Source organism: Petaurus breviceps, unplaced genomic scaffold, assembly GCF_028583685.1.
Source record: "Petaurus breviceps papuanus isolate PSGF00001 unplaced genomic scaffold, PetGlider_PUasm1.0 38, whole genome shotgun sequence".
NCBI lineage: Eukaryota > Metazoa > Chordata > Mammalia > Diprotodontia > Petauridae > Petaurus > Petaurus breviceps.
The window spans coordinates 103,983,754-104,000,989 of NW_027186304.1; the positions used below are offsets into that span (position 1 = coordinate 103,983,754).

The 17,236-nt window shown below is 40.3% G+C and overlaps 1 protein-coding gene across 5 annotated transcripts in view; it reads left to right on the forward strand.

Annotated features, from left to right (window-relative positions):
• The first annotated feature begins 990 nt into the window (after nucleotides 1-990).
• The window catches only part of LOC138170733 (MARVEL domain-containing protein 3-like), a 22,431-nt gene continuing 6,185 nt past the window's right edge, over nucleotides 991-17,236 (forward strand). Inside the window, exons 1-3 of one of the 5 annotated variants that reach the window (XM_069100239.1) lie at nucleotides 1,026-1,352; nucleotides 11,240-11,390; nucleotides 15,280-15,446. In XM_069100239.1, the coding sequence (XP_068956340.1) occupies nucleotides 11,275-11,390; nucleotides 15,280-15,446 (283 nt within the window). In that variant the 5' untranslated portion in view covers nucleotides 1,026-1,352; nucleotides 11,240-11,274. Of the gene's footprint in view, nucleotides 1,353-1,395; nucleotides 1,701-11,239; nucleotides 11,391-15,279; nucleotides 15,447-17,236 lie in introns of those variants that run through there. The other 4 variants (XM_069100243.1, XM_069100241.1, XM_069100240.1 and 1 more) reach the window with 4 other exon arrangements.

Genomic DNA, 17,236 nt, shown 5'->3' on the forward strand with positions numbered 1-17,236 from the left:
GGCAGAAAGTATAGACAACTACTAGTCAGGTATGCTATTGTTGAGACTGATTTTAGTGTATGAGTTGGACTATTTAGCCAAAGAGGTCCCTTCCAAATCTCACATTTGGCAATTCTATGATCACTTATTCACTTCAAAGTCCTTCAGGATTGGGGAATCTGCAACCTCGAGGTCACATGTGGCCCTCTAGGTCCTCAAGTGTGGCTCTTTGAATCCAAACTTCACAGAATAAATCCTTGGGTTTCAGTCAAAGGGCCCTACTTGAGGACCTAGAGGGCCACATGTGGGCTCGAGGCTGCAGGTTCCCCACCCCTGGATATACTCCCTAAACACTACCCCATATCACCCTTTCAGTTTCATCCTTTTGCTTTAAGACATTAAGCCCAGCTAAATTGCAAATACTCTAGGAAGGAGTAACACTTTAGGGGGGACTCTACAAATCAAGAATTAGACAGACTAGGACAAGGTGGTAGAAGATGTAAAAAGGGAGATTCAGGTTTGGTGTGATGAAATTTTCCCAAACAAGCCTACCCAAAAGTAGAATGGCTGCCTTATGGGGAGAAGGATGGTAGGTTCCCCTCACTGGAGATGTTTCCATACACTTTTCAAGAATATTGTAGTACAGACTCTTGATCATGTTGGGTCATATTAGATGATCTCTAAGATTCCCTCCTGCTCTGAGATTCCGTGACTGCAGGAGAGAATTTGGAAGAATTTAAGGGAAAAAAATTGTATTAAATGGAGGAGAGGTGGATTACAGGGGAAAAGCTGGAGCTACCAGCCCTCAATTTGGTTTCTTTTCACGTTCTCTCAAAGGCTTTTCATATGCCAAACTCTTGGGCAGTGAGGCCCTTCTCTGCTCTCCTTCTTTCCTCTCCTTTCTTTTCTCTCTAGTCTGGCTGCCAAGATGCCACCTCCCATCCCTACACCACTGCCCGGCTGGGCTCCCTACCCCAATTCTGCTTCCTCTGCTACACTTACCAGAGTCAGGAGGCCACACAGAGAGGGAAGCTTTCAGACAAGACCGAAGCCTCCCACCCAGTGGCCACTTTTCACGTCCCAGCAAGACGGGTCTTGCCAGTCAGTCTTCCTGCCCCAGGGCACCTTCCTTGCAGAGGAAGGATGTGTTTATGCCTCGTAAACTATGGGTGCTAAACCCAGGCGGAAGAGCAGAAGCCCACGCTGTTCTGTGCTGCGGGAGGGCGCGCCCTGCACACGGGTATCAAGGAAACTGTGGGGCGTGAGAAAGAGAGAAATGAGCTAGAGATGTCTGGAGACACACCTGGGAATCGGAGTGCTGAGGTTGGAAGGCAGAAAAATAGGCGAGCAAGAGGACCCCGAGTGACAAAGAGGTGAGACGGAGGAGAGAGGGAGACGGTGAGAAAACGGCGCTGGCCGTTTGCGCGCTCGGCGGCTCCGCGAGCCCTTTGGTCAGCGGCGCTTCTTTCTCCCACCTGGGAAAAGGGTCGGGTGGCTGGGAGTGGGAGGCTGGAGGAGGAGTAAAGGGGGGGAGGATACGTGACTATTGAGCGTCTAGGGTTGTGAGGCAAAAGCAAAAGAAAAGAGGCTATTCTAGAAGACCAGAGGTGAAGGTAGGATCTCGGTGGCTGTTCCCTGATCTCCCATTCTACCTAAGCTGATAATCGAACCGAACAATATGCAACCTTCCTTGTCAGTATTAGCCGCCTGCATGTGAGCTGGTGAGTTAGAACGTCTATTTAGATGAAGAACAAGAGGGGGTATGTGAAAGAGGAAGAAAGGGGAATATAGCAGCATGGGGTTGAAGAAAGAGCCCTGGATAAGATCCCTACTTACGAGACTTTGGACACCTCACATCTCTTTTTTGGACCTCAGTTTCCTCATCTCAAAAATGGAAGGGTTGGACTAGATCTCTAAGGTTCTTGTACCTGTGTGTAGTTGTTTGGTTGCAGAAAGCTAGCAGCTCCATATACTTATTCAAAACCACAATTATTCAACTCTTTTAAGTCTTACAAAAACTGACCCTCCCAAAAAGCCTTTGAGGTAGGAAAAAAGAATTTATTAAGCACCTGTTATCTTCTGGGCACTTTGCACTTTACAGATATCCTCATTTGATTTTTACAACAATCCTGATAGGGAAGGAGAGAGGGAGGATGGGAAGTGCTATTATTCCCATTTTACAGATGAGGAAACTGAAGCAGACAGAAGCAAATGACTTGCCCAGTGTTGCACAGTAAATATCTGAAGTAAAATTTCAACTTGGGTCTTTCTGAATCGATTAGGTAGCTTTCTGTCCCCTGTACCACCTTGCTGCTTCTACGATAATGAAAGCCTTATTACACCCATATTGCAGAAAGAGAAAACTTGCCTAGGATCACACAGTTATTAAATAATAGAACCAGATTCAAACTTGATTCTCCCAAGTCATTCTGCTTTTATCACACTGCAGCCACAGAAACAGTTAATGATAAATTTCTAGCATTCCCATCCCTGGAAAAGTTGTGGATTAAAAAAAAAAGTTAGGAATAACAAATTAGACCCTTTTATTATTGAAACATCAGATTAAAAAAATTTTTCATAGGTCAGTGTGTGATACATGGCTCTTTGTTGTAATAAATAATGTTGTCTCCTTCCCTGGTAACGGTTTTGAATTCCCAAGTTTCCCAGGTCTGGGTGGTGTAGTGTTTTGTGAAGGAACTATTTGAAGATTTTTCTGTTACCACAATTGATGTTCTAAGCACCCAACATTCTTTACTAACCTCAGACCTGGTTTCTGTTGAACATTAATTGATTCCTCCCTACCCCAGCTTCTCAACTGAGAATTCTGTATTCTTGGGGAGAAACACTTCTGTTGAGAAAGTGCTTTGAGCGTTCAGTGAATTTCTCCCTTAAGTACTCTCAACAGCATAAGTCGAACAGCATTTCAATGGATCTTTTTTTTTTAGCAAGGTACAAGAGTCTGAAGACTCATTACAGCACAGGAATGATTTGAAAGCTGCCCTCCTCTGGAGTGCTTAGAGGAATGGTTTTGGACATATTTTACAAATCCAAAGGAATTACAATGCCAGCTGTGAGTACTAAACATTTCCCAAGGCTGTGTTGTCCTCTCGGGAGTAATTTTTAAAAATTAAATTTGAAGCCTAGGTTTAGTAATGTAAAAATTGGTTTTAGGAAGTAGACTTCTAATCATCTGCAAAACTAATTGAATCCCTACATACCGCTGTCCCTCCCCACATTTCTAACAAGTTGTGCTTAAACAAAACTATAAATTTGCTTTGATATGCTTATCTGCCACATTCCATGAAGAATACACCATATTTTGTCAGAATCAATTCTCTCCATAATTCTTATAGAACCAAGACAGATAAATATCTATGAAATAATGAGTGGTCAAGTGGAAACTGAAACCTCTTTTTGGCCTTTTAGGGGAATGAGAGTTATTTATGTATCTTTTATATATTCCCACTTGTGCTGTCAGTCATTGATACTTGGATTCTTCCATTATTTCATTGGTGTGGGAACTTTTTCCAAGAAGACAAACATTTATTATTTGTTTGCTCTTTGCTAGGCACTGTCAAAAATTCTAAGAATACAAATACAACAAAAAGAAAGACAGTCTGGGGTGGCTAGGTGGCGCAATGAGTAAGAGCGCCCGCCCCGGAGTCGGGAGGACCCGGGATCGGTTCCAGCCTCAGATTCTTAATGCCCACACAAAAAAACTAGCCGTGTAACCTTGGGCAAGTTACTTAACCCCAGTTGCTTTAAAAAAAAAAAAGAAAGACAGTTCCTGGTCTTAAAAAACATACATGTAGGAATGCAACCCATAAAAGCGAGGTGAAAAACATAGGGAGATGGGGAAGTTCCTCCTCTAGGAGAATGGTGGCAAAGTCTAGAGAATGAAGTGTGATCTGGGTCTTTCCTCAAAATAGAGTTTCTAGGAGGAACACACCAATGGGAGAAGGGGACGTCAGGAGTGGAGGAAAATAGCAGCTAAGGCATGCTAGCAAAGTTTTCAAAGCAAATTTTAAGCAAAGATCAGATAACCTTTTATGAGGAATATTATAGAAGAAATTCCTTCCAATGCTGCAATCCCTCCATTCCTTAGCTAGGTCAGCTCTGGCTCAGGACTCCCTCTCATGTAGAGTAGATACACCCAGACAGACAAGAAGACCTCTCTGTCTTCTCATCCTGTATGATTCTTGTCTGTGTTTTCTGTGGATACTTTATATTAGATCTACCCCAAATGCTGAATATTAAGTACATGGCATTATAACAAGTGTAAATATCATAGCTCCCGTTGATCAGCAGGATAGGGTTGAGAGAAGGATAATCATAACAGTAAAAGACCTTAAGTTCATGATGGATATGAATTAGTTAAAAGACCAGGAGATATTTAGAAGGTAAGATTTCTGGTAGAAGAGAAAAACACATAATAATATTAATGATAGCTATCATTTATGTGGAACATTAAGGTTTGCAAAGTGTTTTACAAATGTTATCTCATTTGATCCTAATAAAATCCCTGGAGGTAGATGCTATTATCCTCATTTGGGGAAACTGAAGCAGACCAGCAGTTAAGTGACTTGCCCATTGTTGAACAGCTAGTGAGGGTCTGGTGTCATATTTGAACTCAGGTCTTCCTGACTCCAGGTCCAGTATTCTAGCCACTGCTCCAACTAATTGCATATATGATACGTGTAATAACATATTTTATTTGTAATATGTATGTGGGCAGCTAGGTGGTACAGTGAATAGAGCACCCAGACTGGAGTCAGGAAGACCTGAGTTCAAATATGACCTCAGACACTAGCTGTGTGACTCTGGGCAAGTCACTTAACCCTGTTTGCCTCAATTTCCTCTCCTGTAAAATGAGCTGGAGAAGGAAATAATAAACCATTGCAATATCTTTGCCAAAGAAAACTTCAAATGAGGTCATAATGACTCTGACACAAATGAAATGAGAAACCAAAATAAAATGTATATGATCATGTAAAATTCTTATTCTTATAAGAATGTATATGATCTTATAATCATAAGATCATATAAGATCACTTATATATACATAAACATGTATATAATTTGTAATTATATATAAAGTATCTTCAAATATTTGGAGGACTGTCATATGGAAGAGGGACTGGGCTGTTTGGTCCCTGAAGGCAGAAAGTAGACTTGATATCAGGAAAAACTCTCAAATCATTATTAGAACTGTGCAAAAGTAGAACAGGCTGCCTGGGGAGGTAATAAACTGTTCATCCTTAGAGGTTTTTAGGTGCCTGGGTGACCACTTGCTGGGGGGTTTATAGTGAACACTCTTTTCAAGTACAGGTCAAGCTGAATGGCCACTGTGAAAATCCTTTTAACTCTGAAATCCTGAAATTCTATGAGTGTGCCTTGGGCACAAAAGTGAGGTTTTGTCCAGAGGGTTCTTCTTTTAGGCTCCATCTTTGGGATCCATCTTTTGAGATCCATGATCTCATTGATTTCAGTCAGCTAAGTGGCATAGTGGATAGAGTGCCAGGTGTGACCTGAGGAAGACCTGAGTTCAAATCCAACCTCCCATACTTTCTAGTTATGTGACCTTGGGCAAGGTCATATTAACCAATTTTTGCCTAGGTTTCCTCATCTGTAAAATGGAGATAGTAATAGCACTAATCTCACAGAGTATTGGGAAGATCTAATAATATTTGTAAAACCATAACATAGTGCCTGGCGCATAGTAGGTACTACAGAAATGTTACCTATTATTATCCTCCAACAGTGCAGAGCACAGCTCGTTTAGGCCTTCTCATTCCATTCAGCTGTTTTCCCTCCCATAAATCTACACAATAGGATCTTCATTGTAATCAAAGAAAAGAAATGCCCCCCCTTTTATATTAAAAGACAAAAATGACCACATGATAGGATGGGTTAAAAACAGTATCAGTATAACTATGTCTGAGTTTTTTAAATGATTCATTTATGGACTACTTGATCTATATACAGAATTTTCTGTCACTGGACATGTTAAAGTGGAAGTCAGAGGAACATTGTTCAGAGATGCTAAATAGAGGAGATTCATTTATCATCAGGTAGATTTAAACAAGGTGCCTTGTAAATTTCCTTTCAATTTTAGGACTCTATGACTTCATTTGAAAAGGCCACCAACCCTGTGAAGTGAAGGGGGAATTGGAATTTGTATCCCCATTGTAGATCAGATCAGAAAACCGAGGCTCAGAAATATTAAGTGACTTGCTTAACAAGTGGCAAGATGGGTAGGGGCACTAGGGTCTTCTGATTTCTGGTCCAGTGCCCTTTTTGCTCTCCACAGAAGGATGCCTGGATTGAATGGCAAATAGTAGGGGGCAGGGACATGGCCTGTGATTTTATTGGTATAGGGAACTTTCTGGCAAAGATATTTCCTATGCCAATGAGGATGGGCACTTTCTCTGCCACTCACAGTCTTGGAGAACTCTCTAGAGGAATGGTGCCAAATGTGGCCCACAATACTCCTGAGTGCTGCTGAAACCAGATTAAAATGTGGTTGGGAGGGGCAGCTAGGTGGCACAGTGAGTAGAGTGCCAGCCCCAGAGTCAGGAGGACCTGAGTTCAGATCCGGTCTCAGACACTTAACACACACGCACACACAAAACCTAGCTGTGTGACCTTGGGCAAATTACTTAACCCCAATTGCCCTCCAAAAAGCAAAAAAACAAAAATGTGGTCGGGAAATATTTAACAGAATAAATAAAAATGGAATAAAACATAGATAATATTACATTTTTAAAAGTAAAAATGAGAGCCACAAGGATCCTTGACTATGGTTTAGCGGCCCCTGTTTATATTTGAGTTCAACACCACTGACCTAGGGCACTAAAAGGCTAAGGCACCTGGGGTCACACAGCTGAGATGTATCTGAGGCAGGATTCGAACCCAGGTTTTCTTGGCTCCAAAGCTGCCTTCCTTTCCACTACATCATGTTGCCTTAGGGAAAAAGCAATTTTACTGAAACTGCATTTGCATTGTCTTCCTCTGGGAATGCCTTATTTACTCGTCCCACAGATTCCCCTCAGGGCAACAAAGTAATATTTTAAATCTTGACTACTGGTTTGACTGTATGCAGGTTAAGAAATGAGATAAGTGGCCATCTGCAAAGATAATTGAATCCACAGGCATTTTTTTTCTTGAATTATTGGATTATAGCATGAAATCTCCTGAACTTTTGAGCTTATGTTGTGGTGGGTAAATCATTTTCTCAAAGTAAATCAAGCATTTTGGGATAACTCCTTCAGGCCACTAAGGGAGGGGGTCAGAAGATTTACAGAGAGAAGGGACATTAGAGATCACTAAATGAGGAAACTGAAGCATAGAGAGGTAAAAGGACCTGCCTGGAGTCACACAGGTTGTAAATAGCCTTTTCCTCTGTATTGACCTGATTGTTATTTAATCCACATAAGCAGTGATTTTAGTAATACCTCTGTGGCTTCCAAGATTGAGTGCCTCCCTCCCAGGGAGTCATTTAGTCATGGGGGAATCTGCTTCAATATGCTGTAATAAAACTGCCTAATTTTTACTTAGCTTCAGATAGGATCAGAGTATCAGAGATTCAGAGCTGGAAGGGACAGGCAACATTTTTCATCTGCTGTTAGTGTTTTGTAGCCCAAGAAGAGAATGAATTTTTTTTTTTATGCCCTGATCCCTGGGGACTGGTAAAGTTCTTACATTTCTGGAATGCGGTATCCCTATTAAGTCTGAGATAGTGATACCCTTTGTAATGACAGATGAGACTCCACATGAATGATGTCAGTCTACGTGTGTGTCTATGCATTGAGGTCTCCAAGTGTTCCCCTCTCCACCGGGTAGGAGCCTTTCTGCAGTCAAATAAGGGGTCATTGTAAGGCCAGATGCTGATATATATTATGGATGTCAAGAGGATAAGTTAGTACATAAATATTCCCTGGGAATATCAGAAGATGGCTCACTGAGGCATCTCTTTTTGCTTTACTTGGTGGAATTCTGATAAGAAAAAAGTAATGACAGTCAAATAGTATTCTAAACATCACTTTGAGGATTATTTTTGTGTTGATTTTTTATAAAAACTTTCACATGGGAATTACAAACAACCCATCAAATACCATTAATTGCTTCTGTAAAGACAAGAACCAAGGTGAAACAACGAGGTTAGTTCTATGTGAACAATGGTATAAAGAGAGTAACAGGTACCCTGACGTTACTTAGTTCTGTCCATAACAATGGTATAAAGAGGGTAACAGGTACCCTGACGTTACTTAGTTCTGTCCATAACCGTATGACTTATGTTTCTAGTGGTCAGCTGAACATAACATTAGGACCATAGATTTAAAGCTGAAAGAGACAGCTCCATCTTAAGCCCCGTATAAAAAAACCTAATTGTAGGCACAACTCATGGGACATTGCCTCAGCCAACATCACTTCTCAATAATGTCACTAATACATTATCACCAAAATGTGTCTTTCAATCAATTTCTTCTTTTTACAGGTGAGCAAATTTAGATCCACAAAGTGTTACTTGATTTGCCCAAAGTTCCAAAGGCAATAAGTGGAAAAATCATAATTTGAACCCAGGTCCCTTGACTCCAAATCCAGAGCTTTTTTCACTGTACCATACACAGTTTGGAGATAATGTATTAGTGCCATTATTGAGAAGCAATGTTCTGCGAGTTATGCCTACAGTAAGGTTTTTTATAAGAGGTTGAAGATTGAGTTAAATAATGATAAGTGCTTTTGTCTTTGGTGATTTTTTTTAGTGGAAAAAGCAGGTTCCCTTAGAATAACCTGTAAAAATGCCATCTATTAAAGTAGAACATGATCGTGCTAAAACGAATTGGGGTGGTCCAAGCTGAAATTAAATCTTGTGTGTGGGAGCCTTTTAAAATCATGCTTTAGGATTTTCTAGTTACCCATCTCCTTTGGTGGCACATTCTTCTTCCTCTCCAGTGGTAGTCAGTAGCTTGTATGCCTCTTCATGATGGGTGTCTAAATGGGCTTGTGATCCTCCTTCCACTTACATACACCTGCATTTTTCTATTTCATTAGCAACAAAGTCACCAGGATTAAGAGTGCCTTTCTCCTATGTCTGTCTTCCCACGGTTCTACTATTTTTCTTTTGAATTTAATTTTCTTCTTTTCTGAGTAAGTATATGTAGGAAAACAATTTCTTGTCATGCAATTCAAAGACGGAGGGCTAAGAAATGAGAGTTGTTCACATTGTCTTATGCCAGTTTGTTCCCATGAGCTCAGGATTTAAATTCTTGGCCAACAGACCTGAATAGTGCTTTCTGAAGCAGCACTGTTGGGGTTAGTAGGTAATAACCACTCAGAGGCCTGAATTATTTTAGAAATTTTGGCTGCGGATCCATGGAAATGTTTATAGTTTCACAAAACTTTCAGTAAATGCCTACTGAAACCAGGGAAAATTGGCCCTGGCTTTACAAATCTGTCAAAAGGTATCCTGTTTAGTTATAAACTGGAAACCATATGGAAACCATGAAAAAATATATCAAAAATTTAGAAGAAATTTCTATCAGCCATGCCTTTTCTTACTCTGGCTAAGGGAGCAATTCTTAACCAGACAATGGATAGAGAATATCACAAAAGATAAAAAAGATAATTTTTATTAAATGAAATTAAAAAGCTTTTGCATGAACAAAATCAATGCAGCTAGGATGAGAAGGGACATGGTCCATTGAGGGGGAAATCTTTTCATTAGCTATCCCTAAGAAGAATCTGATATCCAATTTACATAGGTAATTAATATGTGTGTGTGTGTGTGTGTGTGTGTGACTAAGGGTCATTTCTCCAATGAATAAGTAAACAGATATGAACATAGGCCTTCCAAAAGAACTGAAAGCTATTAGCAACTATAGGAAAAATTTCTCCAAATAACTAAATATAAGAAAAATGTCAATCAAAATGACTCAGTTTTTACCTCATACCTTTGAAATCTGCAACAATAAGAAAAATAGAAACAGTCAATGTTGGAGGGTTTTTAAGGGTAGGTACACTAATACACCATATGTGGAACAATGAGTTTATCCACCTCTTCTGGAAAGCAATTTGTAATTAAGCTAACAAAAGTGACTAAAGGTCCATTTTCTTTGACTCAGAGCTCTCAGTAGCAGGCATTTACCCCCCAAAAATCAAAAGAAAAGTTTCATATATACTATAACTAGAATATTTATATACATACATATATTTATATATGTCATAGAAACACTTTTTTGGGTTAGCCAAGAGATGGAAATAAGGAAAGTGCTCATCCTTTGGGGAATGGCTAAAAAGATAATGCAGGAATGTGATGAAATGTTCTGTGCTCTAAACAGCTACAAAAAATGAAGAATTTAGAGAAGCAGAAGACGACTTGTATATACTAAATAAGAACCCAAAATAAGACCAGGAATACAGTGACCACAACTATATAAATGGAAAGAAGAAGAAAACAGACCTCTGTGCTGTGTAATTATAATAAACAAACTTGGCCACTTTGCCTCTGCTGCCCTGACTGGATTTTAGCCCAACAGAACAAGATAAGCAAGGATAAGCTTATCACTTTTATCTCCTTTACACTCTGCAGGACTGGAGGGAGGAGTACCAAACTCCTGGTTTCCTGTCCCCCACTGCCCATTCCCACCACCCTTCCCTGGCTCTTTATGTGTTGCCTCCCCTTTTAGACTGTAAGCTTCTCAAGGGTAGCAACTGTCTTTGTATTCATTGTATCCCCAGATCTTTTTTTTTCTTTTTGGAGAGGGGAGAGCAGGGCAATTGGGGTTAAGTGACTTGCCCAAGACCACATGGCTAGTAAGTGTTAAGTGTCTGAGGTGGGATTTGAACTCAGGTCCTCCTAACTCCAGGGTCAGTGTGCTATTCACTGTGCCACCTTGCCACCCCTAATATCCCTGGATCTTAGTCTGGTTCCTGGCATACCATAGGTGCATAATAAATGTTGACTGGATTGGATCAGATTGTATTAACCCTGGAGAAGAGAAAACATTGCTCATTTCAGAAGCTGGAGATAACAACAACAATCGTCAGACTCAGTTGCTGTGTTGGTTGCCTTTGTGTAACTGGGTTTTTTCCCCTTTCTTTTTTAATCTTTGATGAAATGGATGACTTGATTGTCAGAAAAGGGATATATTTGGAAATTAGTGCGGTATAACAACTACAAAAGGACCAGTAAAACTCTTTTTAAAGAAAAAAATGTATTAAAACAAAAATCTGAACTGAATGTTCTTTACTGCTATAGGTGTTAACAGGGGAGAATCTAGAGTAAGGGAAAAGATGCCTGCTGTTTTCAAACATCCTCCCAATTGGCAGACCAGAGGACAAGAGACCTCTCAGCTCAACAACCCTCATGACAAGAGAACAGCCAAGAAACTACACACACCTAATGTGAGGTGGGTCTTGGGGGCAGTGTCATCTCTTGTCCTAAGAATTTGACTCCCAAAATGTAAGGGATTTCCTCTATCTAGAAAAATAAATCATAACTTGTTGAAATTGGATGGGACAGGAATTTCCTGCTGCACTGCCATTAGAATACACACATGTGGACGGCCAGGTAGCACAGAGAGTAAGAGCACCGGCTCCAGTGTCAGGATGACCTGGGGATCAAATCCGGGCTCAGATACTTACCACCACACCCGGAAATAACTGGCCATGTAACCTTGAGCAAGTTACTTAACCCTGATTGCTTAAAAAAAAAAAGAATACACACATGCAAATGTTCTTCAGCTTCAGGCTTTTGCATCATATCACGCATCTTGCCTCCTTTCCATGAATATAGGCCATGCCCCTGCCCTGGAAGGATTACATGACTTGGGTAATTTTCATTGTAAGTCCATAGACAAGAGACTGCAGAAAGTGACTTCCTCTACACGATATTGACATTTATCCTCCCATTACCTCATCTGTAAAATAGTGGGGTTGGTCTAGATGACCTCCAAGGCCCCTTCCCATTCTGAGTCTTCATGATCTGGACTTTATATTTGGCTCATCTCAGCAGAACTCCTGTCACAGAACAACAGATAACCAAAGGCAAATTCATTAGTCTGATAATAAAATATACTTTGAAAAAAAATTAGCCCTCTGATTTATCAGCATTAGGGACTTCCTCTATTAATGTATGCCAACAAGCATACTGCAGCTTATAAAGCTAGAAGAGTAGAGTGTAATCATTAGATTGTAAGCTCCTTGAGGGCAGGGACTGTCTTTTGCCTCTTTTTGTATTCTCAGTGCTTAGCACAGTGCCTGACACACAATAGGCACTTAATAAATGTTTATCGATTGATTGATGAGTAGCCAGGGCCTCAAGAGCTTAAGTGACCTGCCCAGGATCACATAGTCAGTATGTGTCAGAACTAGGAATTAAACTCAAGTCTCCCTGACTCTTAGGGCAACTGTCTGTCCATGCTGCCGTGGGACTACCATATCATAATGGTGAGAATGATGAGCAAGACCTTGGTCCCTGATGTTTTCATCTCATGCACTTGGGTCAAATGTTTTTAAAAGACAGTAACAAAGCTAAATAACAGTTGCTGAATGGTAAACGATCTAATGTTAACTTTTTGAAAGTTTTCTTATTTTAAAAAATTGGGGCTTCTGATGTTTGGGGACCCGGTAAAAGGAAACAGTAAAAATCTTTAAAAATGGGGGTGGGACAAGCAGAAATATCAGGGAAGTGGGTATGTATATTTTAGATTTAAAATGTAAAAAAACAAATAAAGAAAAAAGTAACATCGGAAGTTTTTGTTGATTATTTTTAAAAGAAAAAAAAAAAGAGGGACATTTTGAGTGGGGGCTGTCTCAAGCCTTAAAAATGGAACCTGGCATTTGGCCTGAGGTGAGTGCTCATTCTTTCTCTCATTCCCTGGACTAGCCAGTCAGAAACTCAATGCTCTAACATCTCTGCTCTCTGCTCAACTTGGCAATATGTGTGTGGGGGGAAGGGTGGGGGGGCGTTTCTCTGGTAGGACTGCTACTTAGATAAACCAAATATAAACTCCAGATGATGGAGCCTTGAAGCAAAAGACAGGGGTCTTAGAGATCATCTAGGGCTCACTCCTTAATTTTACAGATAAGGAAGTTAGACATGAAATAACAACATGGTGCCATGGAAAGGGAGTTTGATGGAGAGCTAAGAGATCTAGATTCAGTTCCTGGCTCTGACACTTACTAGCTAAACAACTTGGAGGACCTCATTTTACCTGTCTCTGCCTCAGTATTCTCAACTATAAGGTAGCAATAATGATTTGCTATATATTTTCCAGGTTGTAAGGAAAATGGTTGGAAGGAAGGAAGGGAGGTAGGGCAGGAGAGAAGGGAGAAAAAAAGGGAGGAAGGAAGAAAGGAGGAAGGAAAGAAAGAAAGGGAAGAGAAAAAGGAAGGAAGAGAGGGAGGAAGGAAGGAGGAAAGGAAGGAACAAAGGAAAGGAAGGAAGAAGGAAGGAAGGGAGGAAGGAAGGAAGATATAAATGCAGGTTATTATCCAAGGTCACATATCTAGTTGGGGCAAAGTTAGGATCAGGACTTTGACTCTTGACATCCAACTCTTTCCATGCTATCATGTGACCTTCAGTGATATAATTTTGAAATTCTTTCACAGTCACTATAATGTACTTATTTTTTAAAAAATTAAAATAAAAATACTTACCATTCTGCATTCTGCCAATTCCAAACATTGTTATGTAGAAGGGAAAAATCCAGTTAGAATGAAACTGGTGTAGATATGATGTTCTTCACCTTTTTTGTGTCATGGACACCTTTAGCAGTCTGATAAAGCCTATGGATCCCTTCTCTGTATCATGTTTTTGGTTTTGTTTTGGTTTTTGCATACATTCATAATGTAAGGAGTAATAGTAGCTAGGATTTGTATCACGCCTTAAAGTTTAGAAAGCACTTTACAAATATCCCATTTTTATCCTCACAACAACCTTGGAACATAGGTGCTATTATTATCCCCATTTTACAGATGAGGAAACTGAGTTAAGAGATCATTTAAGAGATCTGCCCAGGATCACACAGCTAGTAAGTATCTGAGGCAAGATTTGAATTCAGCTCTTTTTGACCCCCAGGTCCAACACATCATCCACAATTTCACAATTTTTTTTCCCATTCAAATTCATGGGTCCTCTGAAATCCCTAAGTAAAAAACCCCTAGTATAGACACTGAAAACAAGTAACCACAACATTATGAAATGAAAAGAATTCTAAATTTATCATTCACAACCCTGAAAAAATCCCCAAGTTACAGCCAAAGAAAGTGAGATACAGTTAAAAATATGCCCCCCCCCCCAATCTTGGCTTCTAAAACTGAACAATGACTGAGAATAAATGTTGGTTTCTGAGTTCATTGCTGAGACCCAATCCCTCACTCCTTTCCTTTGAATTTCTCCTGCCTTTCTGACTTCTCATCTACCCAGAGGAGAGATATGGGTGAAACTGCATTATAGTGGTTATCAGACTGGCCCTGAAGACAAGAAATATAAGGTTCTCAGTGGCTTTTCTCCACAGTGTTGGTTTGTTTAATATTGCTGTCTCCAGCTTTTAGGCTATATCCAAAAAAAAAGGAAAGAAAAAAAAAGAAAAGAAAAGATAGCTTATTATAGCCCAGGAGAACAATGCTGCATAACTGAGCTGCTGCCAAATTTAACTTTGCATTTTAAGAGGTGCAAATATTTAAAATTCTAGTAGTTACTAATCACCCTTGGAATGGCCTATGGCATCAATTTATTACTTACGAGATAAGTCTCAAAAGCCATGATTGCTCGTGGGAGCCTGGGGCCTTTTCCCATGGTTTCAATATTCTCAGTTGTATGACTGGGATTTTCCAAGTGCCCAAAACATTCTGGGCTTCTTGGGATCCAGTGGAAGCTATTAGGTAGAACCATGCTCCTTATGGTTCAATGAACATCATTTTGTTTTTGCCAACTGGCCAACAGACCTGAACTTGGGGCTTTTTCTGAATTAAGAAGTAAGAAAAGTAAATTCGTACTTGCCAAATTGACAAGGGCAGCATCAGGGAAAGTCTGAATTACTTTTAGGTTTTGGAATAGGAAATCGCAAGCATGGAGGTTTTTTTTTGAAGAGCCTAATAACACAGCAGTACTTTACATAATTGCCTTTCCCAGCATTTAAAGAAAACTATAAATAGGGTTTTTAATATGCACAGAAGTACTTATATTCCAGATGTTCCCATGGTGAAGAGCCATTAGCTGTGGTTTCCAGACAATTCAGGAAGACTTCAGCACCTGAACGTGACAAACTCTCTCTTTCCTTCTCCCTCCTGCAGATACATCCAATCCATCCCACATGGCCAGTACTCAAGGATGGCCGTTCATCATTCACAGACTGTCTTAAGGGCTCCTGTGGCAGGCCCACAATACTTAAACTCTCTTTCCCACAAACCTCACCAAAAGCCAGGCCCAGGAAGGTGTTCTACCTTGAGCTCAAGCAGAGGTGGGTCTTTTTGTTGATTGGTATAAAACATTTGGCTGAGGTCAGGTGACCTGGGGGAGAGGGTGAGGGTTGAGTTATGTGTTCTTCAGATTTGTATTTGTTCAGGTTTGAGTTCTGTGTTTTGAGATTTAAGTACAAAATATTTGTGCAACCACAATAAGGGAATGGAATGGTAATTAAAGGAGTAATGAAAATGACCCCTCTCATTGACCTAGAACTCTGTGGTTTACCACAAGTAAGGAGTCTTGTCTTATCTGAACTCTCCATCACCCTACATCTATTTCACCTTGATTCGCATTTTTATGGGCACCAAAACTTCTTTTGGAATTGATTTTTTTTAAGCTGAAATAGAATTCACAGCCTTATTTTAGCTGCCTTATAAGTGTTAGCTGCTTAAACCAGAACCAAGCATGCATTTATTTAACCACAGACGATTCCCCTTCATCCACATCAGACTGATAACTCAATCTGTAATGTGGCCATTCTAACACCAAAATCACCAGATGCCCAAGGGGTTGGTGGCTGAAAAAGGAGAATGGCCCTAACCCTCAGAGCTTTATTAGGAGGACCAAGAGTTTATAGATTGCTTCAGCAACTTTTTGAGTCATGACATGAAGCCAGACTGTACTCACTAAGATATAGGCTCATATCATAGACATTAGAACTTCAAAGTCGTTCAGCCCCCTCATTTTGTCAAGGAGTGAACTGAAGCCCAGGGAGGTTAAGTGATTTGCCTATGGCCACACAGGGAAAAAGCACCAGATGTGTTCTTTGAACCAAGAAGAAATATATTTTCTACTATACTACATTTTCTTTCTCCTCAAACTGCAGCAGGTTGGAGGTGGAGGTGCAGGTAGTGGTGTTGGTGATGGTGGTGGTGATGGTGATGGTGGTGGTGGTGATGGTGGTGATGGTGATGGTGATGGTGGTGATGATGGTGGTGGTGGTGGTGATGGTGGTGGTAATGGTGATGGTGATGGTGGTGATGGTTATGGTGGTGATGGTGGTGGTGGTAGTGATGATGATGGTGGTGGTGGTGGTGATGGTGGTGGTGGTGGTGGTGATGGTGATGGTGGTGGTGATGGTGATGAAGATGAAACTTGAAAGTCAAGATTGAGTGTCAGGAAATTTAAGAAGCATCACAGAGCTATTCTTCCCTTTTTTGAAATAGTGCCTTCACACTCCTGAGGGCTCTGTTTTACATTTCCTTGGATGGTGTTTTTCAACCCAGTTCCTCACTCGTGATTCTATTGTGAAGAACTGATATTCTTTAATAGTTTACTTTTCAGTTTAAGATTTGTGAATTATGTATTTGATGGAATTAAACTCCACCAGGTAGATCACCACTCCCATACCACATCTCCACATTTGTATACTCTGTCCTGACAAACCAATGAAATACATACTGATTTCATGTGGGCTACAGAAGATACATGGAGGAAGACAGGTCATGAAATAAAGGCACCTGTCTAAATCTAGGGCCCCATTAACTATGAAGAATTAGGAAGCTACTAGAAAATGAGCCCATAGTGCCTTATAATCAGATCATAAAACACATTTTACAATGCTTAGAATTAAGGTTTAAATGCCAACAAACTCTAGCATGGGTTTCTTACCTTTCAAACCCTGTAAGGTGGCAACCATCTCTAATACCCTTTTCCCAAGAGCAGAACAAAAATTAGATACAATAGAGAGAGACAAAGCTATGGGCTCATGGCTTCATATTGACACTGGTAAGAAAAATCTCTCTCTCTCTCTCTCTCTCTCTCTCTCTCTCTCTCTCTCTCTCT